Source organism: Drosophila santomea, unplaced genomic scaffold, assembly GCF_016746245.2.
Source record: "Drosophila santomea strain STO CAGO 1482 unplaced genomic scaffold, Prin_Dsan_1.1 Segkk69_quiver_pilon_scaf, whole genome shotgun sequence".
NCBI lineage: Eukaryota > Metazoa > Arthropoda > Insecta > Diptera > Drosophilidae > Drosophila > Drosophila santomea.
This window is the reverse complement of record NW_025319001.1, coordinates 1,492,076-1,519,605: the sequence shown is the minus strand read 5'-3', so window position 1 is coordinate 1,519,605 and position 27,530 is coordinate 1,492,076. Positions and strand designations below refer to the sequence as shown.

The 27,530-nt window shown below is 40.0% G+C and overlaps 1 protein-coding gene across 1 annotated transcript; it reads right to left on the bottom strand.

Annotated features, from left to right (window-relative positions):
* Positions 1–8,711: 8,711 nt before the first annotated feature.
* Positions 8,712–9,413, bottom strand: LOC120457648 (ABC transporter H family member 2-like). Its single transcript, XM_039645146.1, has one exon. It carries the CDS (start codon positions 9,411–9,413, stop codon positions 8,712–8,714), a length of 702 nt encoding a protein of 233 aa, XP_039501080.1.
* Positions 9,414–27,530: the final 18,117 nt, after the last annotated feature.

Genomic DNA, 27,530 nt, shown 5'->3' with positions numbered 1-27,530 from the left:
TTGAGAATTAAAGGAAAAGGGCACTCAGATCCAAAAAGAACAAAAACGAAAGAAAATTGAAAATTGTTGCTATGGCTGTTTTTATAGCAACTTGTAGTAGCCCACCCAACCTTGACCATTTTATTCCGTACAACAAAAATAAAAGAAATAATTTTAAATGGTCCCTAAGTTCAAGCTCGCGTTTTAATACCCTATCATATTTCGGTTCGGCATGACCCCCAATAAATTAGGAAATCATTTAACTTCAAACATTTTATTCATAATACTAATTTTTCATTTAATTTCTCCATTTAAATTGACCTAAATCCAAAATTTTAAAATGAGCTTATTTATTATTTTTACATGTGAGAAATATCGTGAGAATGATGCTGTGGGTAGATAATATGGTATGTGTGTACATATATGTATATTTTTAAAATAGGTAGTATATAATAAGTATTAAGTAAAAATAAATGCGAATAATAATGATGTGGAAGGCAATAGTAGGGTTTTCCATGCATGTTAAAATAAAAAAGAATTCGATAGCGTATATATAGCAGCTCAGACGGTATTAAATTCAAAACATTCAAAAATAATTAATGGATTGAAAATCGACATGATATCTACTTTATAGAGAGACATAGATTTTTATTTTGCGTCGTTCTCTACATGATTTTACATTCCCTTTATTTTGCTTTTGGGTTTAGATCAATGGTTATGCAGACTTACTTCTCCATTTTATAGAGGGGCTTTTAGATCACTTTTTGTTTTTTCTTTTTATTATTGATCACTCAATTTTCATCTGGCAACGTCTTCATTTTCTCCTCATTTTCTCGAAATTTTATTTAATTATTTTTCACTTTTTTTTATAACACGCAATCATCATTATTTTATGCAACTCATGGTTGCAGGGGGGGTGACAACCTCTTGTCACCGAATAGCTCACCTAGTGAGAGTAACCCAGATCCTTGTCATTCTATGATGATGGAAGTAGCGATCCTCAGAAATAGACGAGTCGGATGATTTAAACGTTATAATTCTATTTATTGAAATATTTTAGGCGAGATGATTCGATTTGAATAAAAGCAGGATTGCAGTCGGCTTCCTTCTGGTGTCAAGAAAAGACTGACTTCTGTCGCCGGGCCTGGTTAACACTAGAGCTACGGCTCCAGAGTCGTGGGAAGCATTTGTGGCCGGTGCGGGGTGAGGGGCGACCCTGCAGAGCACTTGGGTAAGCGGCCGTAATTTGATCCGTGCCAAGTCGGCGGTCGCTTATCCAAGTCCGGCGGTTCTGCCGCTCCGCAACAACAATTGCAGATGCAGCAGTTTTCCGGCGGCGCGATCGCGGCCAACTACAAGAAGTGTCGCTGGCTGGCGTAGCAGTCAGCGTGATTGTAGCTTTGTCGCCTGCCGACGCAGCGCATCGCGACCGGCGGGTCATTGAATACACTGTTGCGTTGCTGGATGAGGGAGGGGGCGAAGTCAGCGTTTTGAAGTGGGCATAGCGGGGTTGAGTGACCGTCAAGTGGTGTAAGAGGAGGAAGCGCGTGTTAGGCAGGCTGCTGGGAGGGGGTAAGGCAAAGGGGAAGGGAAGAGGGTTCATAACTTATATGTTACACTGTACCGATTCATTTCACTACTTTACCTCATATTAAAACTTTTTTATATTAACGCACAATTCTTTTTATACCCGTTACTCGTAGAGTAAAAGGGTATACTAGATTCGTTGAAAAGTATGTAACAGGCAGAAGGAAGCGTTTCCGACCATATAAAGTATAGGGTGTTTTTTTTAGAGGTATAGAACTTTAAATTGCAATAAAACAACGATGGATTATTCGATTGACATGAATTTTATTGACATGAAAGATAATCTTGTGGCATTACATTTTAAATATGATTTCTGGCATATGACCGCCACGGCTGGCTCGGATGTAGTCCAATCTGGACGTCCAATTTGCAATGACTTTTTCCAATATTTGGCCGTATATCGGCAATAACACGGCGAATGTTGTCTTCCAAATGGTTTAGCGTTTGTGGCTTATCCGCATAGACCAATGACTTTACATAGCCCCACAAAAAGTAGTCTAGCGGTGTTAAATCACAAGATCTTGGAGGCTTATGAAAAATCGGGAACAACAGCAATCTCGTTTTGGGCCCATTCGACGAATCTACGCCTTGCTTGATGATCGTTTGGTTTCAATTCTTGCACGAGTTGGATTTTGTAAGCACGCATGACGAATTGCCAAACCAAACTGAGAATAAATCACTTGACAGCTGTTAAATCGGTCGCCATCTTGAACAGTAATGCCAACTTAAAGTTCTATACCTCTAAAAAAAACACCCGTTATATATATTCTTGATCAGGATCAATAGCCGAGTCGATCTGGCCATGTCCGTCTGTCCGTCCGTCTGTCTGTCCGTCTGTCCGTATGAACGTCGAGATCTCAGGAACTACAAAAGCTAGAAAGTTGAGATTAAGCATACAGACTCCAGGGACATAGACGCAGCGCAAGTTTGTCGAATCATGCTGCCACGCCCACTCTAACGCCCACAAACCGCACAAAACTGCCACGCCCACACTTTTGAAAAATGTTTAAATATTTTTTAATTTCTGTATTGGTCTATCGATTTGTTAAAAAACTTTTTGCCACGCCCACTCTAACGCCCACAAACCGCCCAAAGCTGCCACGCCCAGAGTTTTGAAAAATGTTTTGATATTTTTTCATTTTTGTATCAGTTTTGTAAATTTCTATCGACTTGCAAGAAAACTATTTGCCACGCCCACTCTAACGCCCACAAACCGCCAAAAACTGTCAGTGTTGAAGACTCTCCTTCGCACTTTCACTAGCTGAGTAACGGGTATCAGATAGTCGGGGAACTCGACTATAGCGTTCTCTCTTGTTTTTATTTTCTTTTCATTTCATGCTTTTTCTTGTTTTTTTTTTTTGTTTTGATTTAATTCACATTATTACGCAGAACACCATTCTCTCACATCATGATATTCTCCTCAGCAAACTTCAATAAATTTACACGACAAAAATAAATTATATATAATACCAAAAAAATTAAATAAAATAAAAAAACTAGAACTAGCCTTATATCAGCCTATTCTTGATCCGGCCATTCCTTGGCAAAACGATCTCCACTTTTCTATATTTTCCGATATTTATACAGTGGCTGCTTTCACCGCGATGCTCCCAAGACGAATTTTTGGCGAATACTCATCACCTGCTGAAGAGCCAGGTTTGCCTTCCCCTCTCCCTCTCTTTTCGTTGGCAGCAGCAAGCTTTTTGTACTGCGGGGTGGGGAGATTTGCGACGATATAAGTAGATTTGTGGCTTGCAAAAACAATTACCCGTTAAATCCAAACGTTCTGACCTTTTGTCGAGCGAGTTACCTCCCTTTAAGCGTTGGTTCGGGAGATTTGATGAGTAGTTCCTAGTTAAGGTGGATAGAACCGTTCCCAAATAAACGTCTGTGATTGTTAAGTTCTGAATTCTCAATGAATCTTATTTTATTTCCAAGCTTTTCATTTGCCTTCTACATTTGGTTTCTTATAATAATCTGCTGACCGGGCTAAAATGGAAGTGGAGCGGATGCGTTTCGATGGGGCTGGTGTTTGTTTGTTTCAGCACTTAATGTTATTTGATACGACCACTCGGCGTTCCCGTGGTCGTACCAAAGTATTGCTGGATCTCCACTAGGTCTCCGGTTGACGAGGGGGCTTGGACGGGGGACCGCCGAGGGTAAATGCTGAGGCGGTAACTCCTCCCCCCTCAGTCTGAGCTACCGACCATAACGGGGGCATAGATGCTGTTATCATAGCAGGTTCAGCGATGGCGGGAGTGAAGGTGGCGTGTGGTGTAACCTCTGGTTTGAAAATGGTTGTCTTTTTTTGGGAAGCAGGACACGACGAATATTACTATCATCAGTACGCCGAGCATCGTGTAGGTCGTTGTTGCATGGATCGTGGTTCCCCACTGCATTCTGCTGATCTGTACCTTTGTTTCTAGGTCTTCCATCCTCAGCTCGTGTATTCCCAACTCTTGGGTTGTCCTGTTCCTCTTAACCGTCTCTATCAGAGGTATGTCTAATCCCAATTTCGCTGTGCTAAGTCCTTCTTCCGCTTCATACTGTACGTTGTTGACCATCACTTTGCAGTTGGTAAATCTTATAAGGACTGATCCATTTAATGCCTTATCAACTCCGCAATCTGTCTGAAGTTACATTCTTCCCGTTGAAAATTACGATGTAGCCGGCCTCCGGTTCGAAGATTGTTGTAAGTAGTCCGACGTCCTTCGTTTCGCATTCCGCATCCTGCCCACTTAACAGCTTCCTTATAGTAAAGTATTTCATTCCCATGAATCGCCACATAATTTGGAGCTATCACAAATTCTGTGCCGTTCATGGGCAGCGGTATTAACCTTCTGAACGCAAATATTTCTTTTTTAAACAATGGTAATTTGATCGAAAATATTATATCTGTGTTATTCATAATCGCACTTAATTCTAGAAACTCATACATGTGTTCGTCTGATACCAATCGTATCCCTTGTCTCTCTAACTCTTGGACACACTTGTCCAAAAATCTAGAAATCACACCTAACTTAGACAGGCTCTCGGTCACGTCATTCAAGTTTAATCCTAACATATCTATAGTGAGCGAAATTCTGTCAATATACTCCAATCTATAAATTCTCCTATCCTCTTCTACAAAGGACTTACTTATGGCATTAATATATTTTTTAATAAATGCATTTACTCTGCTTTGCTCCTCATTTATGTATTTCGTTAAATTTTTGAAAATGAAACTGACCTTGTTGCCTGTTCTCTCTTGTGAGTTAATACTCTCTCTCAATTTCTCCTCTTCTTCTCTCATTTTTCTTATTTCCTCTTCTAATTTTTCGGCGTTATTGGCGTCTAAATTCCCCGTTATTGCCTTGACTACCGAACCCAATCCGTTTATCAATCCCCTTGCTCTTCTATGTCTAGGCCAAATTCCTTCCAGCCTTGTTTTCAACATGTGTAGTTTGTTTTTAAGTGATCTAATTACGTCCCTTGTTCCCGATTCGTCTTCAACTTCTCCAAGTGTCTTTTCTATACCACCTATTATTTCATTGAAGTCCTGCAGCTTCACGATGTGTATATATGTTTGGTACGTTTGTACTACCCTTGCCGTTCCCATTTCTATCTGGGCCAATGGGTCGTTTTTCTCCAAGGGTGTTATCTCAAACCTGCCTCTTTCAACCATGGCCATGGACCACCTGCAAAAATTATTCATTTGGTTTAGTAATTCTTCGGAATTTCTCCTTGTGAATTTTCTGTGGTTTGGTTAATGTCAGTGTTAGGTTGTTGTCTTCTAACACCTTGTGTTTAGAGAATCTGGGGGTGAGTTTATCCGTCCGGTTCTCTTTTCGAAATACTATGTTTCCCACCTGTACCGGGTCTGGTTCCTGTCTATCCAAGTTAGCTGCCTCAATTCTCTTCGCCTTTTGGCTTTCTACTCTTTCTTTTACCTTTGGATAGATCTCGGCCTGAAACGCATTGATTTTCTGTAAATAATCGTGCTCATTACTGACTGAAAGTCACGTTATTCAGAAACTCCTGCGTTCTGCCTGTGAATAGTTCTTGAGGTGTCAACTTCGTTGCTGAATGAATGGCGTTATTGTAAGTTATAAACGCTTCGTTCAGTATCTCTTCGTGTCGAATCTCTAACTTCCCTGCCTTCTTGTTCTCTGTAATCAAACGGTATATTTCTGTTATTGTTGAGTGTAGTCTCTCAACTGTTGAGTTACTTGACGACTGCTGAAAGGATGTTGTATGCAGTTCGAGTTCGTACTGCCTACAAAAATCCTTAAAGAGGTTCGACGAGAACTCAACCCCCTGGTCACAGACTATCTTCTTGGGTATCCAAAACAGAGCCATAAAGTTTTTCATTGCTTTGACAATGTTAATGCTTTCCTTGGCTGGGATAGTTACCCCCCAGGCATATCTCGAAAATTTGTCAATAATCGTGAAAACGTTTTTCTTATTAACAAAATATAAGTCGATATGCACTATCTCTAAGGGTCTGTCCGGAGTTTCCGTCACACTGTACTTGATCTTGTGAGGCCTTCTGTCATATTTCTGTGTTTGACAACTATCGCAATTATTAATTGTTTGCGTTATCAGTTGTCTCATCTGAGGGAAAAACACCCTCCTTTTTAAATGGGCTAGTGTTTCTTCTATCCCCCTGTGGTTACTCTTCAGGTGGTAATCCCTTACAACTTCCTCCTGCTGGTCTCTCTCAATTATATCCGGCAACAAAACTGTGCATCTTATTGCTCTATATAATCTACTGTACGCAAAATACTTGCAATATACCTCTTGGATGGTCAAAACCAACTCTTCCGGTATCAACAATGCTATTGTTCTCTTCGGTTTTAGAATTTCCTTGAGTTTTCGGCCAATTGTCTCCTCATCAAAGTTCTTTTATGTCCAAGTTATCCGCATTTTGTTCCTAAATGGTACTTGCTTCATTACTTTTGACGTTCCACCCTTCTCAATAACCACCTGAATGTTGTACTCGTTCAGTGGTTTTTCAGAAATTGGGAATCCCAACTGTAAATCTTCTCCCGCGGAGCGTATCGTTTCTCCGTTTGTCGCTACTTCCGAGACGTTTTCTAGTACGTTGAGCTCCGGTTGGATTCTGCTCAGCGCATCCGCCACTACGTTTAAGGAACCCTTCTTGTATACTATCTCGTAGTCATACTCCAACATTTGGAGTCTCCATCTCACGAGCTTAGAGTCTGGTTTCTTGATGCTCTGATCTGTCACTATTTTAAACTTAGTGCCTAACAGGTAGTGTCCGAAATGCCTTATCGACCAAATAATGGCAAGCATTTCCTTTTCTATCGTAGCATAGTTTATCTCGGATGTTGACAGAGTTCTACTTGCGTATGCTATTGGTCTGTCCGTTCCCAAGTTCCCTTGTGATAGGACCGATCCAATGGCATAGTTGCTTGCATCCGTGGTCAGGATGAATGGTTTTTCGAAATCGGGGAACTGTAGAATCGGGTCATTGCATAAGAGGGTTTTGCACACCTCAAATGCTTCTGTGTATTCCTCATCTACTTGTACTGTCTTCTTCCCCTTGAGTTGTTTCGTCAATGGCTTTGTTATTGCCGCGAAATCTTTTATGAACTTCCTGTAGTAACCTAGCAACCCTAGGAATGATTTTATCTGCTTCCTAGTCCTCGGGACGGTGAATTTCTTAATCGCTTCAATCTTCCCTGGATTTGGTTTGATACCTTGTGGGGTCACTAAGTGCCCTAGGTATTCTACCTCGGTTCTTAGAAATTCCGTCTTATCTAGCTGCAGTTTAAAATTAGCTTCCGTAAGCTTCCTAAAAACCTTCTCCAAGTCTGTAATATGCTCCTGTAAGGACGCTGAGTACACCATTATGTCGTCCTAATAAATGAGACAACATTTACCCAACAATTCCCGAAGATGTTATTCATCAACCTCTGAAAGGTTGCGGGAGCATTGTTTAAACCGAACGGCATTCGGACGTACTCGAAATGGCCTCCTTCTGCGGAGAAGGCCGTTTTCGGAATGTCTGTTTCCTGTACCTCAATCTGATGATAACCACTTGCTAAGTCCAACGTCGAGAAGTACTTAGCTCTGCCCAGGTTATCTAACACGTCATTTATTATGGGCAATGGGTATCTATCCTTTACCACCTTCTCATTCAATTTCCTATAATCCATCACCATTCGCCATTTCCTTTCCCCAGAGGCGTCCTTCTTTTTAGGTACTAACCAGACTGGAGCACTCCATGGTGAATGGCTATGCCTGATTATCTTCTGGTCTAATAGCTTTTCCAACTGCCTTCTCACCTCTTGCCTTTCCTTAAAAGCATATCTATAAGGTCTGGCATAAATGGGCATATCATCCCTTGTTCTTATTTGATGTTTGACCGCATTTGTGAACGACAAGATGACTCCTTCCTTGTGGAATATACCCGGATACTTTTTGCAAATTCTGGAAAGTTCTCCAAGTTCCTCCTTGTTCAAATGGTCTGTTCTGATTTTATCAAATGGGATGCTGTTACTACATTTCCTCTCCCCTTCTATAGTGTTTAGTTCGAAATGTTGTGTGGACTTAAATTCTACAACATTTATTGGTTCTTCCAGAAATAATTCCTGGTCCGACTCCGCATAATTCGTCACCTCCATCCAGCTCTGAAATTTCCAGGTCTTCCTTTAATATTGTTCTGTTTATTATGAAATCCCCATCGTTCAGTCGTACCGGAACAGATATAACCATTTTCGATTCGGCTTCTATCGTATACAATTCTGACGGTCTGTAGGCCTCAATCTGAATCTTCTGTTTCAAATTTGCTACCTCAAATCACCCGTTCTGCATATCGATAACCGCCTTCAACTGCTGTATCATATCTATCCCGATCAACCCCTCAAAGAATTGATGAAATTTAAAAAGGAACATTCTTTTTTTACCAACTCCGCCTAACTCCGCGAACATTGGTAAAAATGCCTCCCTTTCAACCTCATGCGACTGCGTGATGGTTTTAATGGCTATTGGGTCTTTTAGTTTCCTCACGTACTGTGGGTGCACTAATTCTGGTCGAATAAAAGAAAAGGTAGATCCTGTATCGATTAACAATTTTATTGATGTTTCTGGAGTAATCTTTACTACCAAATAGGGCAACGTTGAATGCCTTTTCCTAGGTCCTAAATATCCTGTGGATTGTTCGAGGCTGACTGTGGAAAATTTCCGTCATCCTCCTGAATGTTATGTAACTGGGCACTGACCGAGGCAGTGCCAGTTGAATTAAATGACCTCTTAGAATTGTTTGAGTTATACGACTGCCTGGACTGTCCCGAATTGTTGGAATTCCTGGACATCCTGGACTGGCCGCTGCCTTCCGTGTTTGATTGTGGTTCGATCGCTAACTGTCCCCTGCCATCGTTATTTCCATAACCAGTGCTGTTATACCCATTGTTGGAGTTGTTATAATTGTTACTATTATAACCGTTGTTGTTATTTCTATTATTATAATTGTTATTGTACTTGTTACTGTTGTAACCGTTCCACTGTCTATCTCGGTTTGCTTGGTTCTGATTCCATCTGGAGTTCCTGTTCTGATAACTGCGATAAGGACCTTGATAGTTTGAAGTATCACCCTGGTTAAAATTCTCTGACCTGAATGGATTACCCATCATCGGATAAGGGATTCCGAAACCTGTCCATCCATTCATACTGGGCATGGCAAATGGCATTGGAAATGGAGGAGGGTTGTTTCCCCCCCACTGGTACTGAGACCAAATGCCTGTCTCCCTGTGGGCCTCCAACACCTGGGGTTCCTCCTTCTCCTGCTCCTGTTTCTGAGTTTCTTTCTTGACCTTGTCTCCCGACTCTGGGCTCCGGACCATTAACTTCTAAGGAAGCTAACTTTTCCTCCCTACAAGCTATCTCATAAGCTTTGGCTATATTCGGGACTCCCATGTTCCTTATGGTTACTCCTATCGGTCCCTTTAAGGCCGAAATAAAAGCGTTGAGCACCATTTCCTCATACCATTTAATTTTCTCGCTCCTCAGCATTATGCTGTTCTCGCCTGTTTTGGTTAAACTCACTAAGGCTTTCTTTAGAGTCATAACCCTAGTGTAAAGGGCTTCTACGTCCAGTTTCATTTCCTTGATATGGGTCAGCTCCATTATCAAATCTTGCTCCGATCTCTTGTCTTTAAAATGGGAGACTAATATTCTCTTGATCTGATCCCAATTCAACTCTGACTCGTCCAAATCTAGGACCTTGTCCGCCGCTCCTACTATCTTGCTTCGGACAGCTCGAAGTGCTATCACTCCTTGTTTGGGAACGAGACACCCTGTATGCGCGAACAAGTCACCCTTTATCTTTGTTTACATTATCATTTGTCTGCAGCTTCAGCGGAGCTTATCAGCGGAATCAATGTAAGCATCGCACCGCTGTAATTGTCCGCGAGCTTGCCCAGTACTTTTCCAAACTTCTAACTCCCTTCTAACTGTAACTTGTTTACGTCTTATGCTAGTTTAATCGTATGGCGTGAGTACAGCCAAAGCTTAAGTTAGTCACATTTTTGATCTGCAAGAAAACGTACGCATCGGTGTCGAACTAATTAATATTAAGTGTCTGAAATTAACAAATAAATCAAACTAAACAGTAACACTGGCGGGTTTATTTATGAACACTCCTATATTCGATCTTTCTTCCCCCTTGATCAGGCTCAATACCTGTTCCACTGCTGCTATAAAACCATCTAACTTTCCCCCTTCGCCATCATATTTCGGAATAATTTCCACAAGGTCTATTACCTTGATGGCCTCTAGTACGCTCCCTGGCTTCCTAACGTCCTGTCCTTCTGTTGGATTCGACATAGTTATCTCACGTATATGTATTGTTTTGGTTAGTGCTACTGTCTTGTGTACCTTATCTCAATATTCTGACTTATTAATTAATAGAAGTGTGTTGTTTGTGTAAAGCGGTGAATCGCTGTGTGCTTAGTATAGCTGTGTAGTTTACTTAAAGATACGTGTTGAATTCCGAATTGCTTGTATATAGTGTGTGTAGTGGATCCTCGAGTGTCCGTGTGTGAAATGGAGTTCTGTAATTAATTATTATGAGTAATTTTCTCCTTCTAAGGTTCAAAATTAATTTAGCAAAATGGGGTTTAATAATACTTGTCGCTTGCTTTTCCTTTCTTTATTTATTTGCTTATTTATTTTATTTATTTTATTTATTTTATTTATTTTATTTATTTTATTTATTCTATTTATTTTATTTATTTTATTTATTTTATTTATTTTATTTATTTTATTTATTTTATTTATTTTATTTATTTTATTTATTTTATTTATTTTATTTATTTTATTTATTTTATTTATTTTTTTATTTATTTTATTTATTTTATTTATTTTATTTATTTTATTTATTTTATTTATTTTATTTATTTTATTTATTTTATTTATTTTATTTATTTTATTTATTTTATTTATTTTATTTATTTTATTTATTTTATTTATTTATTTATTGTCTAATACCCTGCATGCTGAAGCTAGCTGTTCGGCTGTGCGATACAGCCTCACAACCAATTGCGAACAGTCATTGCTATGGTATTGTCTACTCCCCTCTAACACCCTGCATGCTGAAGCTAGCTCCTTGGCTGTGCGATACAGCCTCTGAACCAAATGCGGACAGTCCTGCATCCTGGTGTTTTCCCTTGAGTATTGCTTAACCCTACCCATTCCTACGCTAAGCGGCCGCCCTGTGCATTACAGTGCGCCGCCTAATACGTGTGAATGTTAGGATCGCTGGATTTTAATTTATTCTTTCCAGTTTGATTCTTGTTAATATTCCACGATATATTTTCAGATAACCACCCCTACGCTAAGCGGCCGCCCTGTACATTACAGTGCGCCGCCCAATACGTGTGAATGGTTACCGCCCCTTCCTCTAATCAACCGAATTCTTCCTCATGCTAGGCGGCCGCCCTGTACAGTGCCCCGCCCAATACATGCGACCGAATCGGCTCTGTTTAACTTCTACATCGGGCCATTCGGCTCGACCATTTCCCCTTTCTGTCATACACTCGAACTTGTTGGCACTCCCCACAGCACACCAACTTCTCTTGCTCTCGACCGACGGCATGACGTCGTTCGACGATCGTTCGATCGGCGAGCCTCTTCGTCGCATCGAACTTCCGACAGCCAACACCATTCTCTACCGGTCATTCGTTTGATCGAACCGTTCTCTGCGACTTCGAGCCACGACATTTACCACCGGCCGTTTGTCCGTTCGAACCCATTTTCTTTCATTTCTTTAGACACAATTGAATTAATTTAATTCTTTATTTAAACCGCACCTCGGCTTTGCATTTCTTTGTGTGTTACACCAAGACTATGGCCTTAATTATGTAGTATTTCTTTATATATATATTATTTTGATTTGGCTCATTTAGCTTTCCTTTGTTACTATTATTTTTGGTTATATTGATTTGCACTTGCGTTTCTTATTTCCCACTGCTTTGGTCATTTCTAATTGGTCACTTGCGGCTCTTATTATTTCCACCTCCATTTTACACACTCCACTCTACTCACTGTTATTCCTTACAATGCTAATATTAATATTAACTGCATGTCCCGGTCGTCACGAAATCCTGTTGACTCGTTCTTAGGCCTGGAACTACCGACTGCGCCAGTTACCTCCCTTTAAGCGTAGGTTAGGGAGATTTGATGAGTAGTGGATAGAACCGTTCCCAAATAAACGCCTGTGGTTGTTAAGTTCTGAATTCTCAATGAATCTTATTTTATTTCCAAGCTTTTCATTTGCCTTCTACATTTGGTTTCTTATAATAATCTGCTGACCGGGCTAAAATGGAAGTGGAGCGGATGCGTTTCGATGGGGCTGGTGTTTGTTTGTTTCAGCTCTTAATGTTATTTGATACGACCACTCGGTTAATTATGTATAATATTCTGAAGATCGACAATAAAAAAAAAAGAAAAATTTTCCGGGAGACTTCGATGTGATTGGTTGGCAAGCTAAGCGGCAAATAGGCCAAATTTAGGGTTAAGGTCAGCTTTATAGGCCCTAATTCCAAAGGTGGCACTGGAACAAGGAATATCATCCCTGAGATGAAGGCGTAGTCCTACCCACTTTAAGATATAAACTAGCTTTAATTTATTGCCTTTTTTATGGAACGGCGTACAGTATCATCAGAAACAGTTTTGGAAACACTTTCCTCGATCTGAAGGCTTACCTGATGAGCTGTCATCCTGGGATTAAGCCGAATAGACTTTATAATACTCGTCTTGTCGTTGACAAGATACTGCCAGTCGTGTTATAATTATTAATAACTTTTTGGATAGAGGAGTGGGCTCTACCAACTAGAGCACCAATTTCTCTATAAGATTTTCCGTTCAAGAAAAATTTTATAATAAGCTATCGCTCCCCAACAGAAATTTCTTTGCCCTTTTGTTCCATGTTGAAAAGCTCCTGAATTGGTGCAAAGATGAAAGTCAACTGCGCAGTAATAAGTTTAGCACAATCTAAATAAGAACAATGACAAAAACTCTAACGGTAATTGCATTTTTTGCATCCCACGCTGCTTTAAACAGTTGTACGCAAACTTTTGCGTACACATTTTTTTATAGTATTAAGTTTAAAATTAAAAATAAAATGTTATATATTATTCAATAATTCTAAAAAAAATTTCATATTATAAACAATAAATTAAAGTTAAGTTAAAAAAAAAATGGAATAATTATATGCATAAATGACCGAACCATTGCTGTTCAAAGTTTAATTTTAAAATTTTTTAGGGGTGTACGCAGAGATATGCGAGTGAGTGTACATCCCGAATTCCTTTGACCATTTACACCCTACGCTCCTTATAGAGGACGGTCCTAACTATGACCGCACCCGTGCAAAGTATTTATATATTAATATGCGACATTTTAAAATCTGTGGACGGACCTTGATTAACTTTGCGCTTGCTTTGCTATCAGTTGGCACACACTTCAAAACCATTACCTACTTTTGGGCCTACATTTCTTTTTCCTCTTTGTATCTTTTACATCGACCAGCGCACTATGGGAAATTTGACCCCTTTTTCTGGCCAAAACCCATTTTCTGAAAGTCGGAATATTACAATAATATTTAGTGTACGCATTCATAATTGACCAATCTTTAGTGCTGCATACCAGAAATTTTAATAGATGGCGCCACAACAAAGAAATCAGCTGTTAAAAGCAGCTGTTGCGCGTACACAAAACAACAATCTGCAACATTAAGTTTTTCTTTCGTTACAAAAGTTCTAATATCTTGGGAACCAAAGCGTTAATTTCCATTCTGTAAAAAGTATTTTAATCAGTGGGCCTTCTATTAGGCGTTTGCAACATTCAATAGAAAAAAAAACTAGTGTTATCCCAGTAATTTAGTAAAAATCTTAGTTGCTTTACAAAAGTATTTTTTTTTATAATGCCTAACTTTAAATAGAGATTTAAAGTGATTGCAGCAAATTGCATCAATGAAATATACCTCATGTTGTAGCTTATTTAGTTCTTGTTCAGATTATTGTAATTTTAAAAGCCACTTTTACCGATTCTGGGAGAATTTATAGATTTTAGACTTAACCCTACTTTTCCAAATTCAGAGTAATCTCATGCTAAACGGGAGTTAAACAAGGCGGTTGCTGAATTGTTTCGTTATTTTTATTAGTACTATTGTTGTTAACTTCTGTAAAATAATTAAGAATATAAACTCTATCACGAAATCAGTTGTTTTGGCTGAGATTAGAAAAAGCATACAAAATGAGAGAAAGCCTTTACGAAAATTAATAATATAAATATAAGGGACTGTGCCACGCCCCCAGTTTTTGCGGTAAGTTTAGATATGGTCTAGTGCAAATTAATGCAAAAAAAAAAAATTAAATATCTTTATTCGTTCTGGAGTTATAAATTACAAAAAATAGAAAGGGCGGTGCCACGCCCACAATTTTTGGTACCATAAGAGATATGGACTAGTGTAACCCTATACAAAAAACACCAATTGAATATCTCTCCCCGTTCTGGAGTTATTAATTTAGGCCAGAAAAAGTGGTCAAATTTCCCATAGTGCAGCGCACACTGGTTGCGTCCATATGCCAAAAATTAAAAAATTCATCACAACAAATTTTTGGAAAGTATTTGCCAACTGTCTCTAAAAAGTCCAAACTTTTAAGTGGCAAACCGGTTTTTACTAGATTTGTAACGGGACTTTCAGAAAATTCCTCAAAGTTGTGAATACGTGTTCATCGGCGCGACGCAGCTGCAGTCGGTCGTTCAAAATAAAATTGTACTTTGAAGTGGTCAAACGTTTGCTATTGTGCTCCTATTTAATCGATTTTAAATGGATTTAAAAGTTGAAGGTATTGTTTTTTTATGTTCTTATTTATAATAAACTTGCATGCCATTTTGTCTTGTCCTGTGAAAATATTTTAATTGAACGACTTATTTTGTGTATTTTGTGAACGTCTTTTCTATGTTTAGCTAAAGTTTTAGTTAGGTTCCCGCCAAAACCCCCCAATGTGAAAATTTAATAATCCGCTGCGCAACGATATTGCAAGCCTTAGCATCAGGCTACACCATAGATGTTAAAAAATTTAAACGTGAGCTCTCAGAGGAAGCTGCAGAGTCAAACAATAAGGAAATTAAAAAAAAAAACCAACTGCAGCATACCCGAAAGATGTCTCGCATAATCACGAACAGGGATTTAACTAAAATACTTCTTTTGAGATCAGACCCCATACGTAACAGGTCAAAGAAAAATAAAAAAGAATGACAAATCGAAATTATTATCGTCGACCTGTGATTTGTTAGAAAATGATTAAATTACAGGAACACGCTGTTGAAGCACTAAACTTTGCTAGGTATATTGTTAGCCACAATTCTTATATTTTTAATGCTTTAATTCTGAATTATTTTGTTTTGCTGTGTTTTTTATTTTTAAATTAAATCATTTATAGATATAATAATAATAATATTTTTTTTTATTTATTTATTAAGTGAAGAATCCGTATATCATAATATTGTATCTTAACATCACAGGGGACAAATATCCTAGGGGTTACCAAACACTATATACAAATTAGTAAAGTAGGAAATAATAATAATACAAATAATAATAATGTTTCAAGAAAAAAATTGTAGCATGCTTTTAGGTGTATTTTTCGGTTTTTGCCTTCCTGTGGGCGTAAATATTATCGACCACGCCAATTTTTTACATTTTACCAATTCTTAATTTTTAGAGAACTTACTGTATCAATTTCAATACGCTATTACCACTAGAAGTATTTTTGGCCGCGACTCCATACAAGCCCAACCAGTGTGCAGCGCTTCTACAATAGATCGACCACACTAATGGAGCCCAAATTCAGTTTGGATATGCGGGCACACTATCCTCCGCCAAACCGCTAGCAGCAGCAGCTCGTTGCAAGCGCTTTCACCGATGAATGCCGCAGCTACAAAGAGTAAAACAAAGAAAAAGAAAACTTAAAACATCTAAACATTCGGTTTAGAGTACAAAAATGCAAACGACCAGCCTTCAAATTGTTTTCAAAAAGAAATGACGTTAGATTTGGATTTGAAAATGCAATAGGGAACACCTGGGAAAATCTACGAACTTCAAAAAAGCAAGTTAATTGTTTCATTGATTGTATGTATGTTTTTTTTTTGTCCAGCCAAAATTAATATTCATTTAATGTTAGTTTTAAGAGAATTAATTATAATGCATTCTGAATAGATTTCTTTTAGTTGATGCAGTTCCGGTAAAATGGATAAAGGGGTCGTTGGAAAAGCCGGGAAGGAACGACCATAGGTAGGGTGGGCAGGTAATCACAACTCCAGCAGCCCACTAACGTTGTTCGTTACACACTACAGACAATAATGATACGAAGATTTATTTATCGTTCCTTGTCAACTTGATGACTATAGATTTGCAATATATGCATTGACTTTTATAAAAGCCAACCTGCATTTCGTAACTGTTTTCTTAGCAAATCAATAGAAAAGAGGATGTAGCCCAAATGGCTGAGGAATTAGGAATTAGGAATTAGCACCCCAGTTGCAACAGTATGAGGATGGTGCCTACTTCTGTTTGGAGGCAAACATGGCGTTTGAACGACCAAGTACGTGGCAGGTGAAAATTAAAATTAAATTTTAAAAAAGAAATAATTTGAAAATTTCATGAATATGTAAATATGTTGTTATCTAAATCGCTAGAAAACAATATTGACAACCAAACTTCATTTAAGAATGTTGTAAAATGTCAATTTTAATTAAAGCAAGAGAGAACGATATAGTCGAGTTCCTCGACTGTCAGACTAAGCTAAAGCGATCGAGAAAGTAAAACATTCTTTAAACATTCCAACAAAAGAGTTTTCAATCAAAAATCACACAGACACTAACTTCGCGCCCAAATTTAAGCATAGTGTAGCCCTGGGATTCCCACGCAGTTGGCCACACTAAGCATACCAATTGATCCGTGCAGTCCTGGAATATCGATAACACGTTATCGGCCACACTAAACATACCAGCTGACCAAGGCAACAGGACTTTCTCGACAGCGCGTTGTCGGAAGGTGCCCACAATTCAATAGAACGACCTGGGCACACTAGCTGTGGGCTATATAACAAGCGCAAAAATCCAAGCTAATCTTAGTCACGTTTGTACGGCAATAGAGTAACATCAGAAGTAGCAGTTGTGAAGATACCATATGTAATCGTATCGATCCAGTCCTCATATGGATTACCACATGCTCTAGCAGTGGTATCGCTGAGGGCTCTCCCGTGCAAAAATGCATTGAACGACCAGTGCCCAGTAAGCAAGAAAGACGCCTTCATCGAGAAACCAAACTTTTGATCCCGAAAACGAGAGTGATATTTGGGATAACCCTGTGCGTCACCCGTCCTGGTTCGCTATCGTCGTCTCATCTGTTATGCCAACTCAGCAGCAAGCACTCCTCCAAGCGAGTCTTTCTCTGCTCCCAGCTTAGACAAGCGATGTTCTCCCCTAGAGCCATTCGTTCTTTTCCAGCGGGTATCCACGCTTTAGCTTATATTTGACCGCTAATTGCTTAGCAGCCAAGTCAAGCGGGGCGGCTCCACCAAGAACCTGCAGTGCCACGGTAGACACTGTTCGGCAAACCGGAAGGCATCCTAGCAGGATCAGCCTCTGGCAGGAGGCTAGTCGCCTCTTGGCAGCTACTTGCCCGGCGGTGTCATACCATACCGGGGCACCAAACAGCACACAAGGTCCGTCATATATGGTCCGCCTGACTGAAACCCCAGTCGGCTCGATGCACACGCGCCAATGCTCCAACGACTCCGGTCATCCCCTGGCGCAGCGAAGCAATGTGCGTGGGAAATTTCATTCCTTCACTGATCGTGATGCCAAGGTACCGACAGCTACGCACATACGGCAGGTTCGCTCCAGCAAACCTTACCGTGGGCGCACGTCTCAAACTACCTTTGAGCAGCATTATTACCGTCTTGCTGGTCGAGATGGCAACGCCAACTTCCGCTTCCCACGTTTCTACGGTGGACATAAATTGCGCTCCTTTTTCCTTTAACACGACTCTGAAGTTGCCCTCGACGAGCAGAAGCAGATCATCCGCGTATGCACTCAGCAGGCAATGCGGCTCGAGGCGCTGAAGCAGTACATCCATTAGCGTGTCCCAAATAAGTTGTTAAATGCTCCTTTGAAGTCCACGAATGTGCCGGGCACGTATTGCGCCGGGCTGGCGTCAACACTGCTCTTCACGTGCCTCCAGGCATCCTCCAAACATCGTCCTTGGCGAAATCCGAATTGCCATCTGCAGCCTTCCGGAAGAACTTTTCTCACACGATTCACCATGATTGCCTCGAGCACCTTACGAAAAACTGGCTCACACTTGTCCTTCGCGGCACCATTGATGCCGTCCAAGCACCGTGGTGAGGGTCTCCACTGGCATACAGATGGCATCCTGAAGATCCACTAGGATGGCTGCCTTCCCTCGCCGGTCGGTGAAGATCCTCATTCCTTCAGGCAGCACATCCATCCCATCGCCGCCAAGATACGGCTCCTGCACCAGTGCAAACATTGAGCCCGATCTCCTGAGTCGGACTCCGAGCTCGATGGTCGCAGCTCGGCCTCGGCCACAGTTCGCTTGGATAAAGCTAAACATTAATGTCTAGCTTGCACCCTCGCTAGCACCGCGCCGTATATCGGGCATACATCCGAGAGCATGTAATGCCACGAGGGTTGCCCTCTGTGACGGCAGTTCCGGCAGTCCACCGGGTTCTGGCACTTTGCCGCGGTGGCCTTGTTGCCCGCACTGGCGGCATACATTCGACTTCTGGCGGCATTCGCTGACCTTGTGGTCGAAACCCACACACCTATGGCAGGCATAAGTGCGAACCTGTGATCGGCATCGAAATGAGAACCACTTGATGTAGACCCGACCTACATCAAGTTTCGCCATCGCCTTGTCGCTGACCTCTAGCGTCACGTTAACGGTGGCGCCGTCAGTCACCGACCACGCCTTGGTGACCAGGTGCACCGACCTCTTGTACTCCGAGGCCGTCATCTCGCCGTCGAAGTTATTTTCGTGGAGCTCCTGCATAAACTCCTCGGGGCCGATTACTGTGTCGACGTCGTAGACGACGTTTAGCCCTACTTCGGCGAATTTTTTAGAAGTCACAACCTTCTGCAGCTCTCCGACTGAAGGAGTCCGGATAACTGCTCCACCACCTCGACGGAGCTCACGTACTTCATGCACCCCGACTCCGAGGGAGCCTTCCCCGATAGCGCTGGGTCGTTGCACTTCACCACTGCTGACCACGTCTCGCGAGCCTTCGTGGTCCGCGGGGCAGCAATGGGTGCAGCCTGAGGCGTCTGGGGAAGACGCGAAATTGCGGAAGTCAGCATAGACGGCGTCGGTGGGGGCGGCATAGCCAACCGCGTCTCCAGTTCTCCACACCGGAGCATAAACGCCATCACCAGCTCATCGTAGCGGCTAATGGCAAACGAGAGCTCATCTGTGTTTACTCCTCCTAGACTGCGAAAGCTGCTTCTCACCATGCGCTGCGTGGCCGACAGCTCTGCCGTCATGGCTGCTTGCCCAGCACGGGCGGCAGCGGTGGCGGTGGCAATAGCAGGTGTAGCGGCGGGGGCAGCAACAGGGGCAGCAGCGGGGGAACGTGGTTGACGGCGATGGGGGCAGTGTTGGCAACAGAGACAGCTCGGGGGTCCTCCAGCGAAGAAGGCGCCTCGTCCAGCGCTCCCACAGGCTCGGGAACACCACGCGAGGCCACAGCAACGAGCTTAGGCTGCGTCGGTGCCGAGCTCTTTGAAGCCTGATGGCTTCTACGCCTGCCTCGCCCCGACTTCCGCGACGCACTGCTGGCGCTCATGGCACTCGCGCTACTGTCGCTTTCCATCGCACTTACCACGATTGTGGCTCCTCCTTTCGGCGACTCCAGTGACCGTGCGCTCACTGACACAAATTAGCTGCTGTGGTGCTCGAGCTCCACCTATTGGTAGATTTGCGCAACCATTCGGTCTGGCAGTACCGAACCGACCCAATACTCGAACCATAGCCGAAACAACAACTAATCAGCTGATTGCTGGTAGCGCAGGCACAAACCGAAAGGCCCAACTGTTCAACAGCTGACCCAAAGCTTGCCTGGAACCACGTGCTGTCCACAATGGAAAATTTGCAATAATTAATAGTGACAGTGCGAAGGACAGTCAACACTGACAGTTTTTTGCGGTTTGTGGGCGTTAGAGTGGGCGGGGCAAAAAGTTTTTCTGCAGATCGAGAGAAATTTACAAAACTTATAAAAAAAATTAGAAATATCAAAACATTTTTCAAAAGTGTGGGCGTGCCAGTTTTGGTCGTCTTGTGGGCGTTAGAGTGGGCGTGGTAACATGAATCTGTATTCTGTCTGTATTCTTAATCTCAACTTTCTAGCTTTTTCCTGAGATCTTGACGCTCATACGAACGGACAGACGGACGGACAGAGAAAGATAGACTTGGCCATTGATGCTGATCAAGAATATATATATATATACTTACGTAGTTACTATTTTTGAGTCAAATAAATGATCCGTCTATAACGAAGACAAAGATCAACGCTGAAGCCAAGTATAAATTGAAACACGAACGATTTCGGTGAGCGTCTTTATTTTAAAACTGTCAGCTTAAGACTAAATGTACAGAGTTTTGATCGGCTCGAAGTGAGTCGCGAGAAACGGAAATGTGTTTGTCAGCAGTTTTATTTATTTGTGTTTAAGTGCATGCAAAAAGAATGATGAAGTTATACAACAATCATGCGCTTTACTTTTTTGTGGATTCAAGTTTCGTTACGTTATGTTGTGTATTTATGCACGCGCAAGATTGTATGCGCGTTGTTTTTGTTAGGTTTATGTTTATGTAAGCGTAATATGAGAAGCATATTATGCTACTTCCCTCTCCTTAAAAGGAAGCTTATGCTTCTGTTGGGGTTGACGCATATAATCTTGGTAATGCAGTTGGGTTTGTATCCTGTGTTTCCATAATTGTTTTTGTTGTTTTTAGTTTTAAGTAGATACAAACTATACAAAATGTGAGGCTAATGAGTGATACAATAATAGAGACTGTAATATTATTATTTGATATTAGCTTTACAATGTCCTTATGTTCTATTGGTTTTATTTTTATTAGTTCAATGGGTGTGTACAATGGGCTTAGATTTATTTCGGGATTTAGCTGGTTTTCGTTTAATGTTATCTTTCCTATTTTAATTTTACATTGTTTTATTGTTATTATTTTATTGCCGTTAATTGTTATATTTTTATTTATTTCTTGGCAATCTTGTTCTATAATAGTATTCTTTATGTTCCAAGTAAGGATATTGTTTGGTTCAACGTATTTAATTATCTGGTTAACTGTTGTGGGGACAAAATTGCAAATTGGTTTAGTTCTTTTTATAATGTTCTTAATACATTCGTTACTTATTTCTTTACAATTTTGATTATAAATTTTGCCATGTTCTTCAAAATAAGTATCTTTTTCGTTGTGATCGAGTTGGTACCCGTTATTATCTGGGTAAGGTATTATGTTAATTGTGTGGACAGTTTTTTGCTTAATGGGGATATGTGCTATGATAAGTATTTGGTTAGTATTAATCCAGGTTGATGTTTTAATTTGTAAGATGTTACTGTTGTCAACGTTCTCTAGTCTGTCGTAATTGAGTAATTTGGGATTAAATAGTCCTAGTCGTGAAAGTTGCATTCCCATTGCAATGTCTTCTATATACTCGGTAAATTGGATAAGTTCATATAATAACTGTTCTCTGTTACTATGTTCGTCTAAGAATTCTTTTGTTCTTTGTATGTTACTGTTAATGAGTTGAATTATGTCATTTATTTCATGTAGATTTATTGAACTTGTTGCTACTGATTCTAATTGTTTTTCAATCTTTGTTCGGTCATTGTTATCTAATGTTCCAAATAAATATTTAAACGCTGATCCTACTATGTTGATTAGTCCTCGTTTCTGTCTATTTGTCTGGTGTAAAGTTATTCCGCTAAGTTCTCTTCGCATTTTATTGTACAAAAGGTCAATTTGGAGAATATTAGTGTAGTTAGTTATCTTATTGTTAAAATAGTGGGTTAGGTTATCTATATCGGAAAGGTTTACGCGAAGACAATGATGTTCGTATTCTGAAGGGATTTGAATCGATTTATCGGAAAATAGGAGGTATCCGTGGTTAGTGTCAATGTTGTTGATTTGAAGTTGTTGGGTTTGACATAATTTTGTAGACGTGAGGAGGAGTATTATGATGAACCAGGGGCCTGCAGAATGGGAAGTTCATTAATTTTATTCTGTTTTTTAAATTGAGTTTTGTAGTAATGTGTCTCTCTATTCCTATTGGTGATTTTATAATGGTCTTCGTCAGTTTGTTCGACGTTTTTTGTTAATTTAAAAGGGTTTTCTAATTTTCCTTTTTGTAATGGTCCCTTTCTGTATCTAGTGTCAACATTGTATTCGGTTCTGTTTTTGTTTATTTCGTTAATTTTAACTTCCTTATCGTGTTGTGTATCTAGAATTGGTTGTCCGGCATAAATGAATATGTGAGCGGGGGTTTGTCCAGTAGTGTCGTGTTTGGTCTTGTGATTGTAGATGTAAAGGATTGTTCTTATTTTACTTAACTTGGTCTCGTTGTCGTCAGAATTTTTTATGATGCGAATTTTTTCATTTATGGTCTTGTGTAGCCTCTCTATGTCAGCGACACCTGTTTTCGTAGTGTTAAGTTGTAATTCTACGTCTTCGGTTTCGAGCCAACGTTTAAGGGCTAGGCTGGAGAATGCGCCGTCTCTGTCTGCTTTAAGAAGTCTAGGTTTCCCCAACTGATTAAATATACGCATTAAGGCGTTTTTACATTCTATCCAGTCCTTTGTCTTTATCTGTTCGAGAGTGGCGAATTTGGAGTAAACATCGATACAGCTCAAATAGTGATTCCCTTCAGAAGAATAGATATCTATTACAAACTTATCGCGGGTTTAGGGGTAATTTTCATTGGCATTTTTGTATTGCGGTGTTCTGTCTTGGCTAAATTACAAACTTGACATTCATTGATTATATTTTGAATAAGGAGTTGGCTATTAGGAAAGTAGTAAGTTTCGCTAAAGAGTTTTACAGTTTTTTGAATTCCTGGGTGTAATAACTTTTCGTGTGTGTTTAGGATTAATTCTTTGAATTTTGCATAAGTAGGAATGTTTTTTAATAAGACGAGACTTCGGAAAATCTATGTACACTTTGGATTCATGGTTTCTGTGTACGCGCTTTGAATCACTTCAAAGTCTGCATCGCTTTCGATGTAAAGGGCGCTATTCTTCGAACAAAAGTGGTTGAGTAAGTATTGTTTGGCTGTTTCGAAGGTCATTTCTGCATAGGAGATACGTACTATTTGTTTCTTGAAATAGGTTTCATATTCTGTATTATTATTGGGGCCTTTCGAAAAAATAATTTGTCTTTTATGGTAGTTTATTGCTTTTTCAGATAGTCCTATTAGTCCGCTACTATCTTCTTCCGCGCTATGTTGCGTGGATTCTCCGAAAAATGTCTGTTCTATTTTGGTTCTAGACAGTGCGTCCGCGACATGGTTTTCTTTCCCTTTGATGTACCTTATGTCGAAGTCGTACTCCGATAGTCTAATCTTCCATCTAGTCAACTTGGAGTTAGGCTCTTTTAGTTTGTGTAGCCAGCACAATGGTTGATGGTCAGAAGCTACTTCGAAGTGTCGCCCTAATAGATAATGTCTGAAAGTTTTGGTTGCCCAAACTATTGCTAATAATTCCTTTTCTATAGCGCTGTAATTGATTTCATGTTCATTTAGTGTTCTGCTGATGTAACTAATAGGGTGTCCGTCTTGTGATAAAACAGCTCCTAAAGCTACATTGCTGGCATCTGTTGTCAATGTAAATTTCCTCTCGAAATTCGGTATTTTTAGGATCGGATCTTCAGAGATTAATAATTTTAACTTTTGGAATGCTTCTAAGTATTCTAAACTGTTTATATCTATTGTTGCTCCTTTCTTTAGGCACTTGGTCAGGGGTTTGGCAATGTCTGAAAAGTTAGGTATAAATTTCCTATAATATCCTGTAAGTCCTAAAAAGGCTTTAATTTCTTTAGTATTTCTTGGTAACGGATATTTAACTATAGCTTTGATTTTATCCGGGTTTGGTTTAATCCCGTCTTTAGTAATAACATGTCCTAAGAAAGTTGTCTCCTGTTTTAAGAACTCGCATTTATCTAGTTGTAATTTTAAGTTTGCCTGTGAAAATTTTTGAAAACAGCTTGTAAGGCTTAAAGATGTTCTTCTAAAGATGTGGAGAAAACTATGATGTCGTCTAGGTATACTAGACAGCATTTATTTAAAAGTGGACGGAGTAAATTGTTCATGCATCTTTGGAATGTAGCGGGGGCATTTTTAAGCCCAAATGGCATTCGTGTGTACTCGTAGTGTCCATATTTTGTAGAGAAGGCAGTTTTGGCTATTGACTCTGAGTCCATTTCTATTTGATGAAAGCCCTTTGCAAGATCTATTGTTGTGAAATAATTTGACTTCCCTAGTTTCCCTAATATTTCATCTATGTTTGGTATGGGGTATCTGTCGTTTATTGTTATTTCGTTCAATTTCCTATAATCTATTACGATACGAAGCTTCTGCTGTCCAGAAGCATCTAGTTTTTTAGGTACGACCCAAATGGGGCTACAGTATGGTGAATTACTTTCTCGGATAATGTCCTGTTCTAACATATCTTGGATCTGTTTTTCTACTTCCTTTTCATATGTCTGTTGGAAACTATAAACTTTAGAGTAGACGGGGATATTGTGTGTGGTGTTAATAATATGTTTTTCTTGGTTTGTGAACGTGAGCTTGTCACCTTCGCGAAATTGGATGTCTTGGTATTTTGTCAGTAGATTGGTTAGTTTCAGTTTTTCTTCTACGTTAAGGTGTTCTAATCGGAACAAGTTCTCCTGAAGTGTGGAGGTTTCTAAGTAGGTGGGGTCTTGTGGAAATGAAGTGTCCATTTGAATATGGTTCTGTTCTGTAATGTTGTTACCGTCTTTTATCTTGTATATTTTGTTAAATAGAGTGGCAGTTTTCTTTTTATAGTCGATTATTGCTTTGGCTTCGGACAACAATTTGCGTCCAATCAGCATGTCATAATGATCTGAGAACTGGTGGATCAAGAACTCTTGGGCAATAGGGAAGTAGTTGTTAGGTGGTATATTCGTAAGTTCATTAATTATTAACGGGCCATTACTGCTGTGGATTAGGTAATTGGTTTCTTGTGTTGGTGTTTGAAAAATATTTCGCGTGAGCATATTTATCGTAGATCCTGTATCAATTAGACATTTCAATTCGGTATTATTATGTTTGATCGTTATATATTGGCTTGATCCGGGGCTACTAGCCGAAAATTTTCTGCTTGTTCGGGGTCGTCTGGTTCGTTGTCATTTGTTTTCGGTGTCTCCTTTTCTGTTGTTTCTGAATTGTCATAGTTCTGTTCAGGGGGGCATTGAATTAATTCTGGGGTATAGTTCGATTGATAGGGATAAGGCTGAGGTTGAAAATATTCTGGATAGTAGGGATAATAGTAATTATAGTTATAAGGATATTCGGGTTGATTAGACGATACTTCTTGGTATTTTAGCTCTTCTATGCTCATTTTAGACTGTCCGCTGTCTGATGGTCTCTGTCTTTTTATTGGGTTATTAGTCTGTACGTTTCCGGTTTGTGGATATGTTGTAGGCATGTGAGTGTGGCTAGGTCCAAAGCGATTTTGGTCAAAAATATTTTGTCGGTTAAAAGCTGTGTTTGGTCTGGGTGCTTGTGTCAGAGGTATGTTAGGTTGTGGGTAGATAGGTCTATTTTGATATTGAGGTATCGGATTTGTGTTAAACCTGGGTACATGAGAATATGCTTGGTGATAGGGTTGATAGACGTTGTTATAGAATGGTTGGAAGGGTGCAAGGGGTCTGGTTTGATTGCTCATTTGCCTGTTTTGGGGAGTGTTTGTTACTTTGTTTGGAATTGAAGTTGGCTTTATATTATCTTTACTTGAGGTTGGTGCCTCGTAAAGACCTTTTTCTTGTAATATGTTTATTAATGATCTCAGGTTTGGAATATTACAGTTAATTATTCTGAGATAAATGTGGCTTGGAAGTTTTTGAATTAGATTTTCGATGCTGGTTTGTATTAATCTAGTATATAGAGTGGTTTCAGTAATATTGTTTTCTAGTTCTAATTTACTTATAAGTATCTGCCGTTTTCTTTCGGCTTCTTCAAGAAAATGGCGAATGTTACCTCGATATTGTGTGTTCCTGAATTCCTCTAGAAGTTGGTGGTTCGGTGCTTGGGGCTTGTAGTTAAGTATAAGTTGAGTCCTGAGTTCACTCCAGTTGCTGAGGTTGGTCACTCCGAGAGCGCGGATAACATCGCCACTGATGTTCCGTTCGATGTGTCCAAAGATTAACTTCTGCCTTTCATCTGTAGTCTGATAAAGAGCCAAGATGAAGTCGATGCGACTGATGAAAGTGTACAAGGTGTTAGGATCTCTGTTGAAAACCTCGATTGCGTGTATTTGTCTTTCGACTTGAATCATATTCGAGTCAGACAGTTCTATTTGTGTTGGCGCTGCTACTGCCATTGTGGGTTGTTGGCATTGAATTTTGATTAATGTTTGTGTATTTGCTGTTGGTTTATTTGTCGGTTCGTAACTTGGGTAGGGTTTCTTGTAGTTCGCTCACTTATTATTATAATATTTCACTTAGTTGCACTGTTATCGTTATAATTCGTTTTAGTTGTAATTGAGTTTATTTAGTCTTCATTTAATTTAGCTGTTATTATTATGGTTCACTTAGTTGTAATTAAGTTTATTTAGTTTTCACTAAGTTACACTTTTATTATTATTTTTCGTTTATTTCTGGTTGAGTTTATTTAGTTTTCGCTTAGGTTAACTGTTATTGTAGTTCACTTAGTTGTATTTACGTTTATTATACCCGTTACTCGTAGAGTAAAAGGGTATACTAGATTCGTTGAAAAGTATGTAACAGGCAGAAGGAAGCGTTTCCGACCATATAAAGTATATATATTCTTGATCAGGATCAGTAGCCGAGTCGATCTGGCCATGTCCGTCTGTCCGTCCGTCTGTCCGTCTGTCTGTCCGTCTGTCCGTCTGTCCGTCTGTCCGTCTGTCCGTCTGTCCGTATGAACGTCGAGATCTCAGGAACTACAAAAGCTAGAAAGTTGAGATTAAGCATACAGACTCCAGAGACATAGACGCAGCGCAAGTTTGTCGATTCATGTTGCCACGCCCACTCTAACGCCCACAAACCGCCCAAAACTGCCACGCCCACACTTTTGAAAAATGTTTTGATATTTTTTCATTTTTGTATTGGTCTTGTAAATTTCTATCGATTTGCCAGAAAACTTTTTGCCACGCCC